This window comes from Chelonoidis abingdonii, chromosome 19, assembly GCF_003597395.2.
Source record: "Chelonoidis abingdonii isolate Lonesome George chromosome 19, CheloAbing_2.0, whole genome shotgun sequence".
Lineage (NCBI taxonomy): Eukaryota > Metazoa > Chordata > Testudines > Testudinidae > Chelonoidis > Chelonoidis abingdonii.
In genome coordinates this window covers 38,845,274-38,860,183 of record NC_133787.1, presented here as the reverse complement: position 1 = coordinate 38,860,183, position 14,910 = coordinate 38,845,274, and the positions used below count along the sequence as shown (strand labels likewise).

General features: G+C 64.5%; 1 protein-coding gene across 3 annotated transcripts in view; it reads left to right on the top strand.

Annotated features, from left to right (window-relative positions):
* The window catches only part of LOC116815698 (piezo type mechanosensitive ion channel component 1 (Er blood group)), a 98,014-nt gene that overhangs the window by 68,851 nt on the left and 14,253 nt on the right, over positions 1-14,910 (top strand). For 2 of the 3 annotated variants that reach the window (XM_075073876.1, XM_075073878.1), the window contains exons 14-31: positions 526-704; positions 1,380-1,528; positions 2,179-2,358; positions 3,397-3,479; positions 3,923-4,083; positions 4,400-4,576; positions 4,871-4,996; positions 5,439-5,639; positions 5,959-6,163; positions 6,784-6,888; positions 7,440-7,593; positions 7,982-8,225; positions 8,776-8,872; positions 9,710-9,878; positions 10,361-10,450; positions 10,717-10,805; positions 11,551-11,622; positions 14,573-14,673. In XM_075073876.1, coding sequence (XP_074929977.1) covers positions 526-704; positions 1,380-1,528; positions 2,179-2,358; positions 3,397-3,479; positions 3,923-4,083; positions 4,400-4,576; positions 4,871-4,996; positions 5,439-5,639; positions 5,959-6,163; positions 6,784-6,888; positions 7,440-7,593; positions 7,982-8,225; positions 8,776-8,872; positions 9,710-9,878; positions 10,361-10,450; positions 10,717-10,805; positions 11,551-11,622; positions 14,573-14,673 — 2,582 coding nt within the window. The remainder of the gene's footprint in view (positions 1-525; positions 705-1,379; positions 1,529-2,178; positions 2,359-3,396; positions 3,480-3,922; positions 4,084-4,399; positions 4,577-4,870; positions 4,997-5,438; positions 5,640-5,958; positions 6,164-6,783; positions 6,889-7,439; positions 7,594-7,981; positions 8,226-8,775; positions 8,873-9,709; positions 9,879-10,360; positions 10,451-10,716; positions 10,806-11,550; positions 11,623-14,572; positions 14,674-14,910) is intronic. The other variant, XM_075073877.1, reaches the window with a different exon arrangement.

Genomic DNA, 14,910 nt, shown 5'->3' with positions numbered 1-14,910 from the left:
TTGGCCTCCCCCACCTCCACGGGGAGCCCATGGCAGCCTTCGGAGGGGGAGCTGCAGGGAGTGCGCACTGGCCAGGGGAGACGTCGTGCCCTGGGCTAGAGCGGGCACAGCCTGTGCCTGGCCAGGGCCGTCATGGCACTGGACTTGCATGCTGGGATGATGAGGGGCTGGTCTGTGTCTGGCCGGATATAACTGTGGAGGGACCCAGGCAGCCATGTGCCCCCTGCCCGCAGTAACAGGGCGCGTGGGTGTTGCTCACAGCAGCCTGGGCACGCTTGCTGCTTTGCAATGGGGGGTAGGGGGTTAGGGAGCTGGCCCCCACTGCCTGAGCATGGAGCAGGGCATCTCGGGCACCAGCGACCTCTGATCCCAGGAACCGTGGCTGGTGCCACCCGTGGGTGATGTCTGTGTGTCTGGGGCTGGAGCCTGCCGCCCGCCAGGGAAAGGTGCATGCTGGGTCGCCCGGAGCCGCTTCCCTTGCACAGGCTTGGCACATCCCCGGCTCTCACCCGCTGTGCCCTGCAGAGCCTGGCCGGCCGCGGAGCGTGCTGAAGTTCCTGGGCGAGCTGCTGACGGATCTCTACGCCAAGTACTGGATCTACGTGTGCGCTGGAATGTTCATTGTGGTCAGCTTCGCCGGGCGCCTGGTGGTCTACAAGATCGTCTACATGCTCCTCTTCCTCCTCTGCCTCATCGTCTTCCAGGTGAGGCCTGCGCCCGGCGGGAGAGGCTGGCTGGCAGGGAGCATGTTCCCTGCACGGGGCGCTGGCCTTGGCAGCCGCTTGCTGTCTGATTCCAGAGTGGTCTGGGCACCTGTCCCGCAATCAGCCACTGTCTGCAGCTGTGATGGGAACCCACCTGTGTCCTGTGGGTAGTTGCACCGGGCCGCTGGGCGGGTGCTTCCTGGCCAGCCCTCTGTGCCAAGGCTTAAAGAAACCCCAAAGTCCCATGGGGTGACTGGGCCACTCTGTGGGTGGCAGCCAGCAGTCGGGGCAGGGCAAGGGACATCGAATTAGCGCAGCTGCTGGCGGTCTAGGCTGGGCTCCGAGGGACGTGACAGGGCTGTGCCGGGCAGGATGCGGGTGCTGGCTGGTCGTGGGCTCAGGAGAGAGGGCACTGCGCCCGCCCCGAGGACAGAGAAGCTGGGCAGCCCTGCTGGGAGCTGGGGGTGTGGCCGGGCTCCGAAGGGTGTGACAGGGCTGTGCCGGGCGGGTGCTGGTGCTGGCTGGCCGTGGGCTCAGGAGAGGAAGTGCTGCGCCCGCCCCGAGAACAGAAGCTGGGCAGCCCTGCCGGGAGCTGGGGGTGCGGCCGGGCTCTGGGCTACGGGGAAGGGCTGGCTCAAGGCGGGGCCCCGGTGCTCATGGCTGGTGTCCCCACAGGTCTACTACAGCCTCTGGAGGAAGCTGCTGAAGGGCTTCTGGTGGCTGGTGGTCGCCTACACCATGCTGGTGCTCATTGCCGTCTACACCTTCCAGTTCGAGGACTTCCCCATGTACTGGCGCAACCTGACCGGCCTCACCGACCAGCAGTGAGTGCTGCCCCAGCGCTGCCCGCACAGTGCTCCAGGCCAAGCCTTGCTCACCGGCTGCTTCAGCTCCTAGGTGCTCAAGCCCTGCCCCAGGTGGGGTCGCCTCATCCCCTCGGCAGGGCAGGGCCTGGCCTGGGAGTGGGGCCGGAGCGCACAGACCCTGGCCTACTGACACTCCCCCGAGAGGAATGGCAGGATTGTTCCCTCCCCCGGGTCTATGCAGAGGGAAACTGAGGCACGGAGAGGGGCAAGGACTTCCTCAAAGGCCGTCTGTGGCAGAGCCTCTCCCAGCCCTACCCCTCTCCTAGCACAGACTCCAGGTCACACTGCGGCCGCTCAGGTAATTCCCAGGGGGGACGCTCCTGGGTCCCAGCGCTCAGCCTACCATCTGGATTGTGTGTCGGGAATGGGCGGGACCAGGCGTCTCCGTGTCAGTAACAGCCTGCGTCGCCGGGCGCTTTGCCGGCATGCCCGTTCCCTTCCCCCAGGGACTAGCTGCTCTCCCACCGGGCGAGGGCTGGGACCTGGGCAGTGCCCCGGTGGAGCTCTCCAGCTCTGCTCACTGCGGCTGGGGAGCAGCTTTTGGAGTTGGATGCAGGAGCCGAGGGGGCTCCATCGCCCTGGTCCTCAGCTGCTCTCCTCCCCTCCAGGCTGGGCGACCTGGGCCTGGAGCAGTTCAGCGTCTCCGAGCTCTTCTCCAGCATCCTCATCCCGGGCTTCTTCCTGCTGGCCTGCATCCTGCAGCTGCACTACTTCCACCGCCCCTTCATGCGCATCACCGACCTCGAGCACGTGGCCCCGCCAGAGACCCGGAGCCTGCCTGCCCCCAGGTATGCTCCCCTCCCGCCTGGCGCTGCGCTGGGGTGTGCCCTGAGCTGTGCTGGGGGCACCTGGCCCAGCGTCCCATTAGCCTCCTCTCTGGCCTGCCTGGTGCCCCAGTACGACGTGATGAGCTGGAGCTCGCAGCCCGGCCCTTGAGTTTGGCTTGGCGGAGGGGCATGCGGGGTCTGTGGGGCCAGGGAGCCGGGAAAGGGGCTGGGGCAGGGGCAGGCTCTAGGAGATGTCTAGGGGGAGAGGGCGCAGTTCTGGGCATCCTGTCTGCTCTAGCCTGGTGCTCCTCTGGCACCCCTGGGCTGCAAGCAGGGGCCTCTTCTGCCAACAGGTCTGGATGTGAGCTTGGGGTGGGCTGGCACGGGACCCTGCCTCTGGCGTTCATGCCCCTTGGTCTGACACGAGGGCAGTGAGGTCCTGGTATCTTCCTGTGCACGGGCAATGCCGCCCCTTCCCTGATGAACCTCCCCTGCCCCTGGGCAGCCCCACGCCACCTCCCCTGCCCATTTGCCCCACATCTTGAGGAATGGAGTGTGCTGTGCCTGGTTCCCAGCTGGGCCGGGAGCAGCATTGGGCTCCTGCACGTTTGGGTAGCGCCTGTTGCTGGCTGCACTGGGCCTCCCTCTCCAGCCCCCCTTGCTGCCTTGAACTAGGGAGGGGCCACCTGTGGGTGCCGGCGCTGAGCCCTGTTCTGAGCTGCTCTTGCCGGGGCCTCGGGATGCAGCCCTGGGCACTCTGCTGTGCAGAGAGCTGGGGCGGGCTGGCGGAAGGCTCCAGCTGGCCAATGCAGCGCATGGTATCAGAAGAGGGCGCTGCCGGGGGGTGTCTGTCAGATGCCAGGGGCTGCAGGAGCAGGACAGGTAGCTCAGCAGGGCCACTCTCCCCTCTGAGCGCTGACCGCAAAGCCCCACCTTTGGGATCTGACTTCTGCTTCTCCAAGGGGACCCGGCCTCTCTGCTCCCTGCGTCCCAGCCCCAGGGATCCCCCTCTCAGCTCCTCCCCTAAGACCCTGTCCCTTCCCCCACCCCCGGCTGCAGGTGCGAGGAGGCACGGGGCAGCCACCTGCTGCCCCATGCAGAGGAGGAGGCTGAACCCGGGGACTCCGACTCTGCTTCAGAAGGTAAATGCCTCTCAGGGCCCTGGGCAGAGTCCAGTGGGGTGTGGCTGGGGGGAACTGGGGGTACGCTGGGACTTGGGGGGAGGGGCCATTTCTCTGGGGGGAGAGATGTTGGGAAGGGAGAGGGAGCCGAGGGGAGGGAGCCTGCAGGGTAGGGGGGGCACTGGTGGGGGAGGGGGCAGGTCCTGTTGCGGGGGCTGGTGGGGAAGGAGGTTGGGAGATCACAAGGGGTGGGTGGGATTACTGGGGGAGGGACAGGGCACCCAAGGCATGGGGTGGGTGCTGGTAGGGGAGGGGGGCACAAGAGGGGGGCCATGGTAGGGGAGGGGACAGGAAGCACAGAGCAGGTGGGGGAGGAGAAGCGCAGAGCAGGTGGGGGAGGGCAAGCGCGCACAACAGGTGGGAGAAGGGGAGGGCACAGCGTGACGAGCTGCTCTGCTTTGCAGTGGTGCCCAGTAAGTGGGGCCTGGTGCTGGAGCGCCTGGTGGTGCTGGGCTGGACCTTCTCCGACATCCTCACCCGCGGGCAGGTCTTTGTGCGGCGCCTGCTGGAGCTGCACATCCTCAAGCTGGTGGCGCTCTACACTGTGTGGGTGGCGCTGCAGGAGGTACCGGAGGATGGGTGGGCATGCTCGCGAGCCCAGAAAGGAAAATTCCCTGGGGCCCTGGAGCTGCTGCTGGGGAATCAGCCTCTGCCAGCCATGGGGAGGGCCCTGTATGGGGGGATGGATCCTGGGGGCAGGGGGGAGCACTGCGTCAGGGTAGGGGAGGGGCCGCTAGCTAGCCCGGGGGTTCCTTCAGCTGCCACATGACTCCGTGGGGGGCCCTGGTCATCCGTGGTGAGGCTGGAAGGTCCCCCTGGAGATGGGGGGCTGCCTGACCAGCGCCCCCAGCTCTGCCCTTGCTCTGATGTGCTCTCTGCAGGTGTCGGTCATGAACTTCCTGCTGGTGGCGCTGTGGGCCTTCGCCCTGCCTTACTGCCGCTTCCGCCACATGGCCTCCTGCCTCTGCACCATCTGGGTCTGCATCATCATCGTCTGCAAGATGCTCTACCAGCTGAAGGCCGTTGATCCGCGCGAGTACTCCAGCAACTGCACCCAGGTGCGCGGGGCAGGGATGGGACAGGATCAAGGAAGGGATTGGGGCTCCCCCACCGGCCTGTGGGCTTCCACAGCAGGCAGTCCTGGGAGGGCAGCGGGGCTCCCTCCATCCTGCCCCAGGGAACTGCCACCGGCATGCCCGTCCCTGCAGGGCAGCCCAATGTGCTGCCACCTCACAACAGCGCGGGGCAGTGAGAGGGATTGGCAGCTTGTGGAGGAAGGGTGTCAGACCCAATGGAGAATCATGGGGACCCCCTGCGGGGGGGCTGACATCTTTTGTGTGTTTGCTCCACAGCCTCAACTGAATGACACCAACCTGCTGGGGTCGGAGGTGAAGAACTCCACGCTCTACCAGGGCCCCGTGGACCCTGCCAACTGGTTCGGCATCCGGAAGGGCTTCCCCAACCTGGGCTACATCCAGGTGAGTGATTCGGAGGCACTGCCTCTGTTCTCTGCTGGACTCGCTGCCAGCTACGCTGCTGACATGCTCCTGCTGGGGATGCCCACATAGCGGGCATGGGGCAGAGACCCCCAGCTCCTCCCATGGGGCCTAAGGCAGGATTTGAGCCCTTGGAGGCAGCAGCCCACCGGCCCACCCGCATTCACCCGCTGTCCACGCTGGCCCAGTGAAAATGGGAACCGACTGCCCCTCTGCTGGGGTCAGCGTTGGCAGCAGAGCTGGTGAATCCATGCGAGCCATGGGCAGTCCAGCACCTTGTCCATGGCTGGCGGGGTGATGCCTCCTGCCTCTCTGCCACCCCAAGCTGGGGGCTGGGACATGGCTCCTTAGCCTCCTGCCCGCAGTGCCCCGAGACCTTGCTCCTGGCTGGGACTCACCTTCGCCCCGGGCCGTTCCCCTGCAGAACCACCTGCTGGTGCTGATGCTGCTCGTCTTCGAGGCCATTGTGTACCGGCGCCAGGAGTATTACCGCAAGCAGTACCAGCTGGTACTGCCCGCCACCCAGACGCTCTTCGAGGAGGCGTCGCGTGAGCACCTGGACCGGAGCCTTGTCAGCTGCGCCAAATATTTCATCAACTACTTCTACTACAAGTTTGGCCTGGAGGTGAGAGGGCAGGGCTGAGAGCGGCGGGTCTATGGGACAGGGCGCTCTCCAGCCCTGTGAGCAGGACCCCGGCATGGCACAAACCCCCCCGCCCAGACCCTGCCTTCGGAAATGCTTGGGCACCGGCGGTGGGAATTAACTCCCCCTGGGTGGTGATTCCCTGGCGCCGCTGCCTGGAGTGCAGTTCAGGAGGGGGGACCCTGTGACGCAGCGAGACCCTTGTTCTTCTCGCCCTGGCTTGGTGTGGAGAGGGCGGTGCCAGCCAGGCCCCTTGGCATGGGGTTGCCAGCAGTTCAGCCCCTCATCTCCTCCCGCCCAGGTCTGCTTCCTCATGACGGTGAACGTGATCGGGCAGCGCATGAACTTCATGGTGATCCTGCACGGCTGCTGGCTGGTCGTCATCCTGACCCGTCGCCGCCGTGCTGCCATCGCCAGGCTCTGGCCCAAGTACTGCCTCTTCCTGGCCCTCTTCCTGCTCTACCAGTACCTGCTGTGCGTGGGCATCCCCCCCGCCCTCTGCATAGGTAATGCCCAGGGGCCGGGACCAGGAGAGTGGGGCATGCTTGGAAGCCCTGCTCCTAAATCTCTGTACAGGCAGGGACCCCTTCCTTCCCCCCTAGCTCTGCATGGGCAGGGACCCCCTTCCTTCTCATCCCCGCAGATCTCTGCACAGGTAAGAACCCCCTTCCCCCCAGCTCTGCATGTGCAAGAACCCTCTTCCTTCCCATCCCCCCAGATCTCTGCACAGGTAAGAACCCCCTTCCCCCCAGCTCTGCATGCGCAAGAACCCTCTTCCTTCCCATCCCCCCAGATCTCTGCACAGGTAAGAACCCCCTTCCTTCCCTCATTCCCAATCTCTGCACAGGCAGGGACCTTCCCCTCCCCTCGTCCCAGATCTCTGCATGGGTAAGACCCCCACTTTCTTCCCACCCAAGCCCCCAACCTCAGCACAGGCAAGGACCCCTCTCTCTTCTCCCTCCCCCCCGATCTCTGCATGGACAAGGTCTTGGAAGTAGCTGGGGGGAGCATTGAGACTCGTGTGTTATCAAGCCCCCATCTCTGTAGCAGGCCCGGGAGCAGACACATGGGCATGGTGGGGGCATGTGTGTCCCCCTCCCCCAGTGACCTCTCCTCTCCTTGGCAGACTATCCCTGGAGGTGGAGCCGCTCCATCCCCATGAACTCGGCTCTCATCAAATGGATGTACCTGCCTGACTTCTACATGGCACCCAACTCCACCAACCTCATCAGTGAGTGCCCATGCTCGCCCCGGGCATGCCCCCGGCCCACGCGGCACCACTGCTCCCCACGGGACTGGTGCTTCCCGTCTGTCTGTCCACCCACCCTCCCAGCGGCAGCCAGCCACAAAGCAGTCCACTGGCTCCTGGGCAGCACATGTTCCCCCCACGGGAAATGCCTCGTTCCAGGCCTTGGGAGCAGAGTCTTGGTTGCCAGCGTCCTTCCCCCGGGGAATCCCACAGGCCTGACTTTCCCCCTGCATAGCCCCACTGCTGGCCACAGGAGCTTGGCTGCCAGCTTCGCCCACTGCCCCATGACCCGGCCAACTGGGTATTCACCATGTGCTTCGCACCTCTGGGCGTGTCATGAGGAACAGCTTCCATGGAGATGAGAACCAGCTGTGCCTCCCAGGCAGGGGGAGGGGCCTGGCTGGGATCTGCCCCCTTGGAGGTGGGGCCTGGCTGGGATCTGCCCCCTTGGAGGAGGGGCCTGGCTGGGGTTCATCCAGCTCATTCTCCAAGGTGCCCATGGTGGGGTCCCTTTGACTCTCTTCTCCCTGCAGGTGACTTCCTGCTGCTGCTCTGTGCCTCCCAGCAGTGGCAGGTCTTTGCAGCCGAGCGGACGGAGGAGTGGCTGAGGGCGGCCGGGGAGAACACGGACCAGCTGGAGCTGGCCAGGGGCAGACCCAACCCGGTGCCCAACTTCATCAACTGCAGGTAGGGGGCTCCCCGGGGCTGTGCAGGGAGTGGGACCTGGCCTGGCCTGGGCAACTCCCGGCTCATGTGGGGCTGTGCCGAAGCACCCAGAGGGTGCAGGGCCCGTTCCCTCGAAAGCAGTGGGCAGAGGGGCTGGAGACACGCAGGCTGGGGGGTCCTGGCTCACGAGAGGTGGAGGGCCTCAGAAAGGGGATGAGGCATGGAGATGATCTGGCGGCCTGTGGGGCCTCTCGCTCTGCTCCTTGCGGAAGGGATGTCCTGCCACCTGGACCCCCAGTGGCCCAGGGCTGAGCTGCCCGCTGTGCTGCAGGGATAGGTGGGAGGGCCGCCCCTGCCCCGCGGCTCCAGGGCTGTCAGTGCTGCTATGAGCCGGCTGTCCCGGCTGCAGGTCGTACCTGGACATGCTGAAGGTGGTGGTGTTCCGTTACTACTTCTGGTTGGTCCTGGTCGTGGTCTTCATCACCGGTGCCACCCGCATCAGCATCTTCGGCCTGGGCTACCTGCTGGCCTGCTTCTACCTGCTGCTCTTCGGCACGGCCATGCTGCGCAAGCCGGTCAAGGCCCGGCTGATGCTCTGGGACTGCCTCATCCTCTACAACGTCACCGTCATCATCTCCAAGAACATGTTGTCGGTGAGCACTGCCCCTGCCGACGCCCCTTGGGAATGGGCACCAGGCAGGGCTGGGAGAGCCCTGGCAGGGCCTGGGGGGCAGGGGCACTGCTGGGTTTGCCAGAGCCCAAGGGAGCACCCTCTTAGCACCCCCATGCACCCTCTTTGGGGCCAGCCCCAGTTCCACTCTGTGCCTTGCCCTGGCACCTTTCCTCCTTGGTGATCTACCCATTGCCTGCTCCCCTGGCCCCATGGAGACATCCCCCAGGCTGGGTGGGCGCGGGGACTCTGCCTTCCTTGTCCGTGCAGAATTCAGAGCCCCGGGTGGCCCTGGAGCCAGATGGGTTGGGCATGGTTCACATGCCCTTGTGGGAGCCCCCTCCTTCGTAGGGGCCTTCTGCCTGCCCTTTCGGAAGCCCTGGCGGGGCACGGCTGGGCATGTGTTTCCTTTACACACTGGGGAGTGTGCAGCAGAGTGGCAGGGGCCCGAGTAGGCAGCATGGGGGGAGGGAAATTGTCCCAGGGGCCCTCAGTGAGGGGGGCTGACCCCCTCCCCCACTTTGTCTCGGCAGCTCCTCTCCTGCGTCTTCGTGCAGCAGATGCAGAGCAACTTCTGCTGGGTGATCCAGCTCTTCAGCCTGGTCTGTACTGTCAAGGGCTACTACGACCGTGAGTATCCGTCTGCTGGGCAGAGCGTCCGCGGGCAGGCTGTGATGGGCACTCCGGGCACGGCCATAGATATCTCAGGCTTGGACAGTATCTCTGGGGGGGAGCAGAAGCCTCATACTAGCTCCCCTGCTCTCTCACACCCCCCCACTGTATGCCAGGGGCTTGGACCATGGGCCTATCCCAGTACCAGCGAGGGGCTGGCCCATTAAGGCCTGGGGTCCCCCAGTGTCAAGAGTCTGGGAGGGGCCGAGGCTCAGGGTGTTGTGGGGTTGGAAGTGGGGGGCCCAGCACTCTGGGAGGGGAGCCTGAGGTCTCCCAGTGTCCAGAAGGTGGGGGCTGAGTCCTGGAGGTCTTCATGCCTGCAGTGTGGGGGTTGAGGCCCAGGGTCTCCAAGGATGTGTCTACACTGCATTGTAGACTCGGGGTTTTCAAGCCTGCCCTGGAGTGTCCACACTGCGCTGTAAACCTGGGCTTACAAGTGCTGAGCCTGGGCCTCTCACCCATGCCAGCACATCCATACTGCGCTGTGCAGCCTTCTGAGGTGGGTCCGCGGCTTGAGCTGTGCCCACACTGCGCAGCGATGGGGCGTGGCCCCAGATCACAGCAGGACTCAGGCTGTGACCCTCCCCCCCAGCAGGGCACGAGGGCCTGGTTTCTGAGTGCTTGTGACCCGTCAGACAGATCTGCGTGTGGACAGAAGGGGGGTGTGGGCTCAAACCTGAGTCAGGACTGGGTTAGTGTGCTGTGTAGTCCGACCCAGCCTCGTGCTGCTGTTTGCCTTGCGGTTGCTGGGCTCCGCCTCATGTCCTGAATGCTCCTGTCTTTCTGCTTTGCCAGCCAAGGAGATGGGCAAGGACCAGGACTGCTTGCTGCCCATGGAGGAGGCTGGCATCATCTGGGACAGCATCTGCTTCTTCTTCCTCCTCCTCCAGCGCAGAGTCTTCCTCAGTTACTATTTCCTGCACGTCATGACAGAGCTCCAGGCCTCAGCCTTGCAGGCCTCCAGGTGGGGGCGGCACAGCCAGGGGATGCATGCTGGTGGGGCAGGCTGGGAGCCCCCTCACAGCGGCGGGGGGGAATCTCCCTGTGAGGCATGATCCCCAGTGCTTCTGCCTCCGGTCCAGGCTGTGCTGTGAGAATCAGACTGGGCATGGAGGTGGCATACCCTGCTTGTGCCCCCGGCAGAGGCTGAAGGCTGCATTTCCCCCAGCTCCCATGGAGTGCTGGGGACTGGAGGGCCTTGTTCCTGTGGGCCCCCTCCCAGAGGCCAGCAGGGGCTGGAGAGCCTGGCTCCCTGGGGCCCCAGGGGAAGTTGGAGGTGCCAGTGCTCTGCTCCTGGATCCCTTGTGCCTCGAGCGCTGGGCGCGGTGCCCTGGGGACGGAGGTTGTCTCGCTGTGCTCTGGGGCAGGTGCCTGCAGCACCGGGGTGGGGGGCGGCGTGCGGGGCGGGGGCGTGCCCTGGCTCACTGCCCCGTGCTGTCTCCGCAGAGGATTTGCGCTGTACAAGGCCAGAACCCTGAAGAGCATGAGGTCCCACCGGCACGCTGAGGAGAAGTCGCTGGCCCAGCTCAAGCGGCAGTGAGTCAGCGGAGAGGGTGGGCCCCGGGCCAGGGGTTCTCACTGCCCCTCTGCAAACGGGGGCCTGGGGAGTGGAGGCTGCCCGCCTGGCTCCGTGGGGGGAGATGGACCCCCCCCAGCTGGGGGTGGGGGAGGAATTGGGCAAGGAGAAGGTCTCCTGTACCCAGGGTTGGGGCCCCTGCATGCTACCTGTGATCAGACAGACGGCCGGAGCCCGGGGACAGACAGCAACAACGCCCAGAGCTGCTCTGTGTTTGTGGCTGCAGGATGGAGAGGATCCGGGCGAAGCAGGAGAAGTACCACCTGGGGCAACGCCGCAGCGACTCCGCCGAGGCCCCGGACGAGGACCAGCCAGGTGAGAGTGGCAGGGCCAGCCAGGGGCACGCAGCCTGGTGTCATAGGAGCAGCAACATCTCTAGTCCAGTGCTAGCTCCTGCTGCCACCCCTCAGGGAGCCGTGTGCACCCACTGCCCTTCACCAGGCTGGTATCCCCATGGGAGCCTGGCTGGGTAGGACGGGCTTTAGGGCAGGAGAGAACTGGCAGTGGCTTTTGGGGACCTGGGGTGCACAGGGCGTGGGCCATGCAGCCCCACCCGGTGTCCTGGAGAGTCAGGTGGCCCATAACCCCCCACGCTGAGCAGAAACATCTGTCTGTCTGTCCCTCCGACATGTTCTGTCATTTCCCTGCCCCGGGAAGCCCCACATCCATCCCGGTTCTCCCCCAGACCCTCCCTTAGCAGTGCAGCGAGGTTGTGTGCCACTCCCGGGCTTCATGCCCCCACAGCAGCGCTAGTTCCTTTGCTGGCCTGGGCGCTGCTGGGGCCACGACTCTGTGCTGTAAAGAGTGCGAACAAGCTCGGGATCCTCCCTCCCTGTCCCACTCGCCCCCAAGCAGCCTCAGAGGCTGGGTCAGGCACACCGGGCGTGTTCATTTCCACTCAGCGCATTGGACGTGGCCTGCTGTGCCCTGCCCCATGCCGAGCTCTGTGCTATGGTCTTGGCTACCGTGGGGCAGAGCGGCTGGGTGTGAGCTGGTGCGGCCGACAGGCATCCTGCCCTGGCCAAGGTGGTCCTCACCCTCTGATGTGCCCGTTCCGCAGAGCCAAGTGGTGAGAAGGACCCTTCCCGGCAGAGGAAGAATTGGTGGCGGCCCTGGTTAGACCATGCCGCAGGTACTGCCCCTCCCCAGCATGGAGCACTAACACGGGCGACTGCCCTCAGCTCTAACCCTTCTGCTGGAGGGTCACTAACGTCTGCGGGGGGCTGCAGCAGAGGCAAGGCTGATCTGCCAGCTCGCTCGTCCCCTCTGCGGCCCTGGGGCGGCAGCTCCAATGGTGCCTTCCTTGCGGCTGGCACCGGTGCTGGGGTCTGTCCTGCCCTGCATGGCCCCGAGCCCGGCTCCTCTTCCCTCTGCTTCCCACCCACACCCTGGGGTGCTAACCTGGTGTTTCTCTGCTTGTCGGTACTAATCGATGAGGGGCTTGGGGACAAATCCTAGGTGCCCAGTGGAGCCCCTTTGTAGGCAAGTCCCAGGACAATCTCTCACCCGAGCAGGGGGTCCTTGGAACCAGGCATCAGGCTTAAACCTAGGTGAGGCTTGGTTACATGCACTAACCATGCAGCTACTTTGTGTGCAGAATGGCTGCCCCGGGGCCCTCGCCTGGGGACCTGCCTGCAAGGGCGGGTGCCATTCAGCTGCTCGTATGCACCGGTTCCTCCTGGGGAAGTCACTGGTACAAACTGGCACATGGCCCCTGAAAATCCCCGAGTGCCTGGCCATAGAGGTGCCAGCGTGCTCTGTGAGTGCTGCAGCCCAGGGCGCTAGCCGCGGGCTCCAGGGCTGGTCGGTGACTGACTGATTGGGATGCAGCTGTTTTAATGCTCATCTGGCAGAGCGCTCGGTGGCTCTTCAGGGACTCCATTCTTGGTGTGTGAGATCAGATCCTTTGGCCCTGTCAGTGTGTATAGGGCTGTCCTCCCCCAACCCTCCGCCCAAGGGCATAAAGAGTGTGGAGCCAACCCAACTGCCCCTCAGTTCCTTCTGCCCCCCCTGTGGCCGCAGGACAGACCAACGTAGTGTCCACCGGCCCTCTGTGCGCCGTGCCGGCGCTGTGTAGGCAGTTGCTCAATCGCCTCTCGGCAAAGTAGCTGTGTGTATATTTGTCTCCGCTAAGGTTCAGGTAGGCTAGGCAGCCCCCACCCTTGGTACGTGGCACTGGCCATGTGACACAAGTGAAATCTTGGGGGTCAAGGCTGCTGCCCTGTGGCTCACTCCCAAGCCTGTTTGCAATGGCCCCTCGCAGCGCCTGGCCCATGTACAAGAGGGATGTGGCCGGAGGGACGAGCTGCCCGTTGCTCTTTCTCCAAGTGCACATGGTGCGAGGGACGCCTGTCTGGAGCTGTGAGATTGGATCCAGCCTCCCCCGGCTCCAAGAGGGGCTCAGGCAGGGCGTTGTCTCTTGGTCAGTGCCCCAGAGTCCACGCCCAGCTCTTAGGCCGTGTCTACTCAAAGCCCTGTTTGCCTGTCGCACCCCAGCGTCGCCGTCCTGTGACCGGGGCTGGAAGCAGCGTTGCTCCAGGGCAGAGCCAAGGCGCAGGCGCCGTCTCTCAGGCCAGCAAGTCGAGCCGCAAGACGACAGACCTGTGGCTCGTCTCAGACTCCACGTGCAAAGGGCCAGAGGCTGGAAACCCCGAGTCTGGTGCCTCAGGACCAAACTAAGAGCACAGTGGTCTGTGTCACTTTGATACCAGCCCCCGGCCCCGTGGGTATCAGTACTCGGACCACTGTGCCATCCTGCCCTGTGCCGATTGCCTGGGAACCACCTGTGGGACCTGACACCATGACACCATGGCACCAGCTCTCTTGGTATCTAAGCCAGAGAGGGTGCTGAGCGATTTATCTGTGGGCCAAATAGCCATCAGCTCTCCCTCTGAGGTTGCCTTTCCAAACGGTCAGTGTCGGAGACATGGGTACGCCAGGGTAAGGGAGGTGTCCCTTGTACTGTCCTCTTCTCCACCGGGGCCTGATAGAAGGGTCCCTCCTTTGGAGGAAGTAAAATCCTCTTCCTCCTCCTGTGCCGGACAGAGCAGGGCTCAGCTCCCGCCCTCCCCCTCCCCTCCCTCGGTAGCGCAGTGGAAGAGGAGTCCATGTGAGGTAGCAGAAAGAGACCTCCCAGGGAACTTGGTGAGTCCGCCAGCAGAACAGAATAATTCCAGGACAGCCCCAAGCTGCACGTGGCCTTTGCTGATAGGGGCCATGGGGACCCCCTAGCGGTTCTCCACAGGTGAAGACATGATAGGAACTAGCCGTGTTCGACCCACCGCGCCATGGTAGCGCTTGTTCCGCTGGAGCTGAGGCAGCCTTGGAGGCCTGCCTGAAGAACGTCCCCATTTCTCAAAGGCAGGGCAGCTCCGCAGAGCTCAGGCTACCCCCCCTCCAAGACGCTGCTCGTTGGAAGAGGCATCTGGATCGGAGGCCCATTTTGGCAGGGTTGTCCTGCTGGTGAATTTCTACCCACCTCCACACTTAGGAGCCATGAGGAGTGGGAGCCGGCTGGGCAGCCGCCCAGAGAGGACAGTTCCTGACCCTGCAGCGAGTGGTTCCTCGAGGTGGCGTGTCCATGTGGCTTCCATGCCCTGCCCGCTTTCCTCACTGCTCCTCTGGGATCCCGGGGAAGAAGCTGGGGCACTGGGCTCCCTTTGTAGCCTCGGGTGGGGGTGTGAGGACATCTAGGGTGTAGGCAGGGCCCCACGGACAGGCTCGGGTCTCACACGCAGCAAGGCTGGGGTCCGTGGGGAGCCTGCCGGGAGGAGCACCGTGACGAGGGTAAGTGGCTGCTCTCCGGGTTGAACTGATGATGCCTTGAGATACGCCGCACTCAGGGCAGCCTCCAGGTTGGTTCTGTCCCCGGGCCATAAGCCTAACTTCACCTTATCCTGGGCTGTGCTGGTCAAAGCCCCACAGAGCCGTCAGTGCTGTGGGGGCTAATCTGAGTGCCATTCCTGCCCCCCCACCAGGAGTCTGGGAGGTGGGGGCAGGGACCTTCCCTCCCGGGCTGCATCCTCTGCAGGTCCCTCCATGACACCAGCTGTTGTGTGTTGTCTCCCCCCGGCTTCCCACAGTGCTGCACTCGGGTGAGTATTTCCTCTTCGAGTCGGACAGCGAGGAGGAGGAGGAGGCCAGCTTGGAGGAGCAGAAGCCAGCCAAGCAGAGTGCATTCCAGGTAAGGGCAGCCCCCAGCTGGCCCTGCTGGAGCCGGGCAGCCACCTGCTAGCCATGGTCATGGCTGGACAAACAGGGTGTCCGGCCGTCTGTCCGGCCATCCAGTCGCATTCTGTCCACCTATCCCTGTCCTTATCCATCTGTCTCTCCTCTGTCCAGCCCCATCCCCTGCCCTCAGCTTTCCCCTCTGTGCCTGTCAGTCTCCATCCCATATCCTCTTTCACCCTCCTTGGCCAGG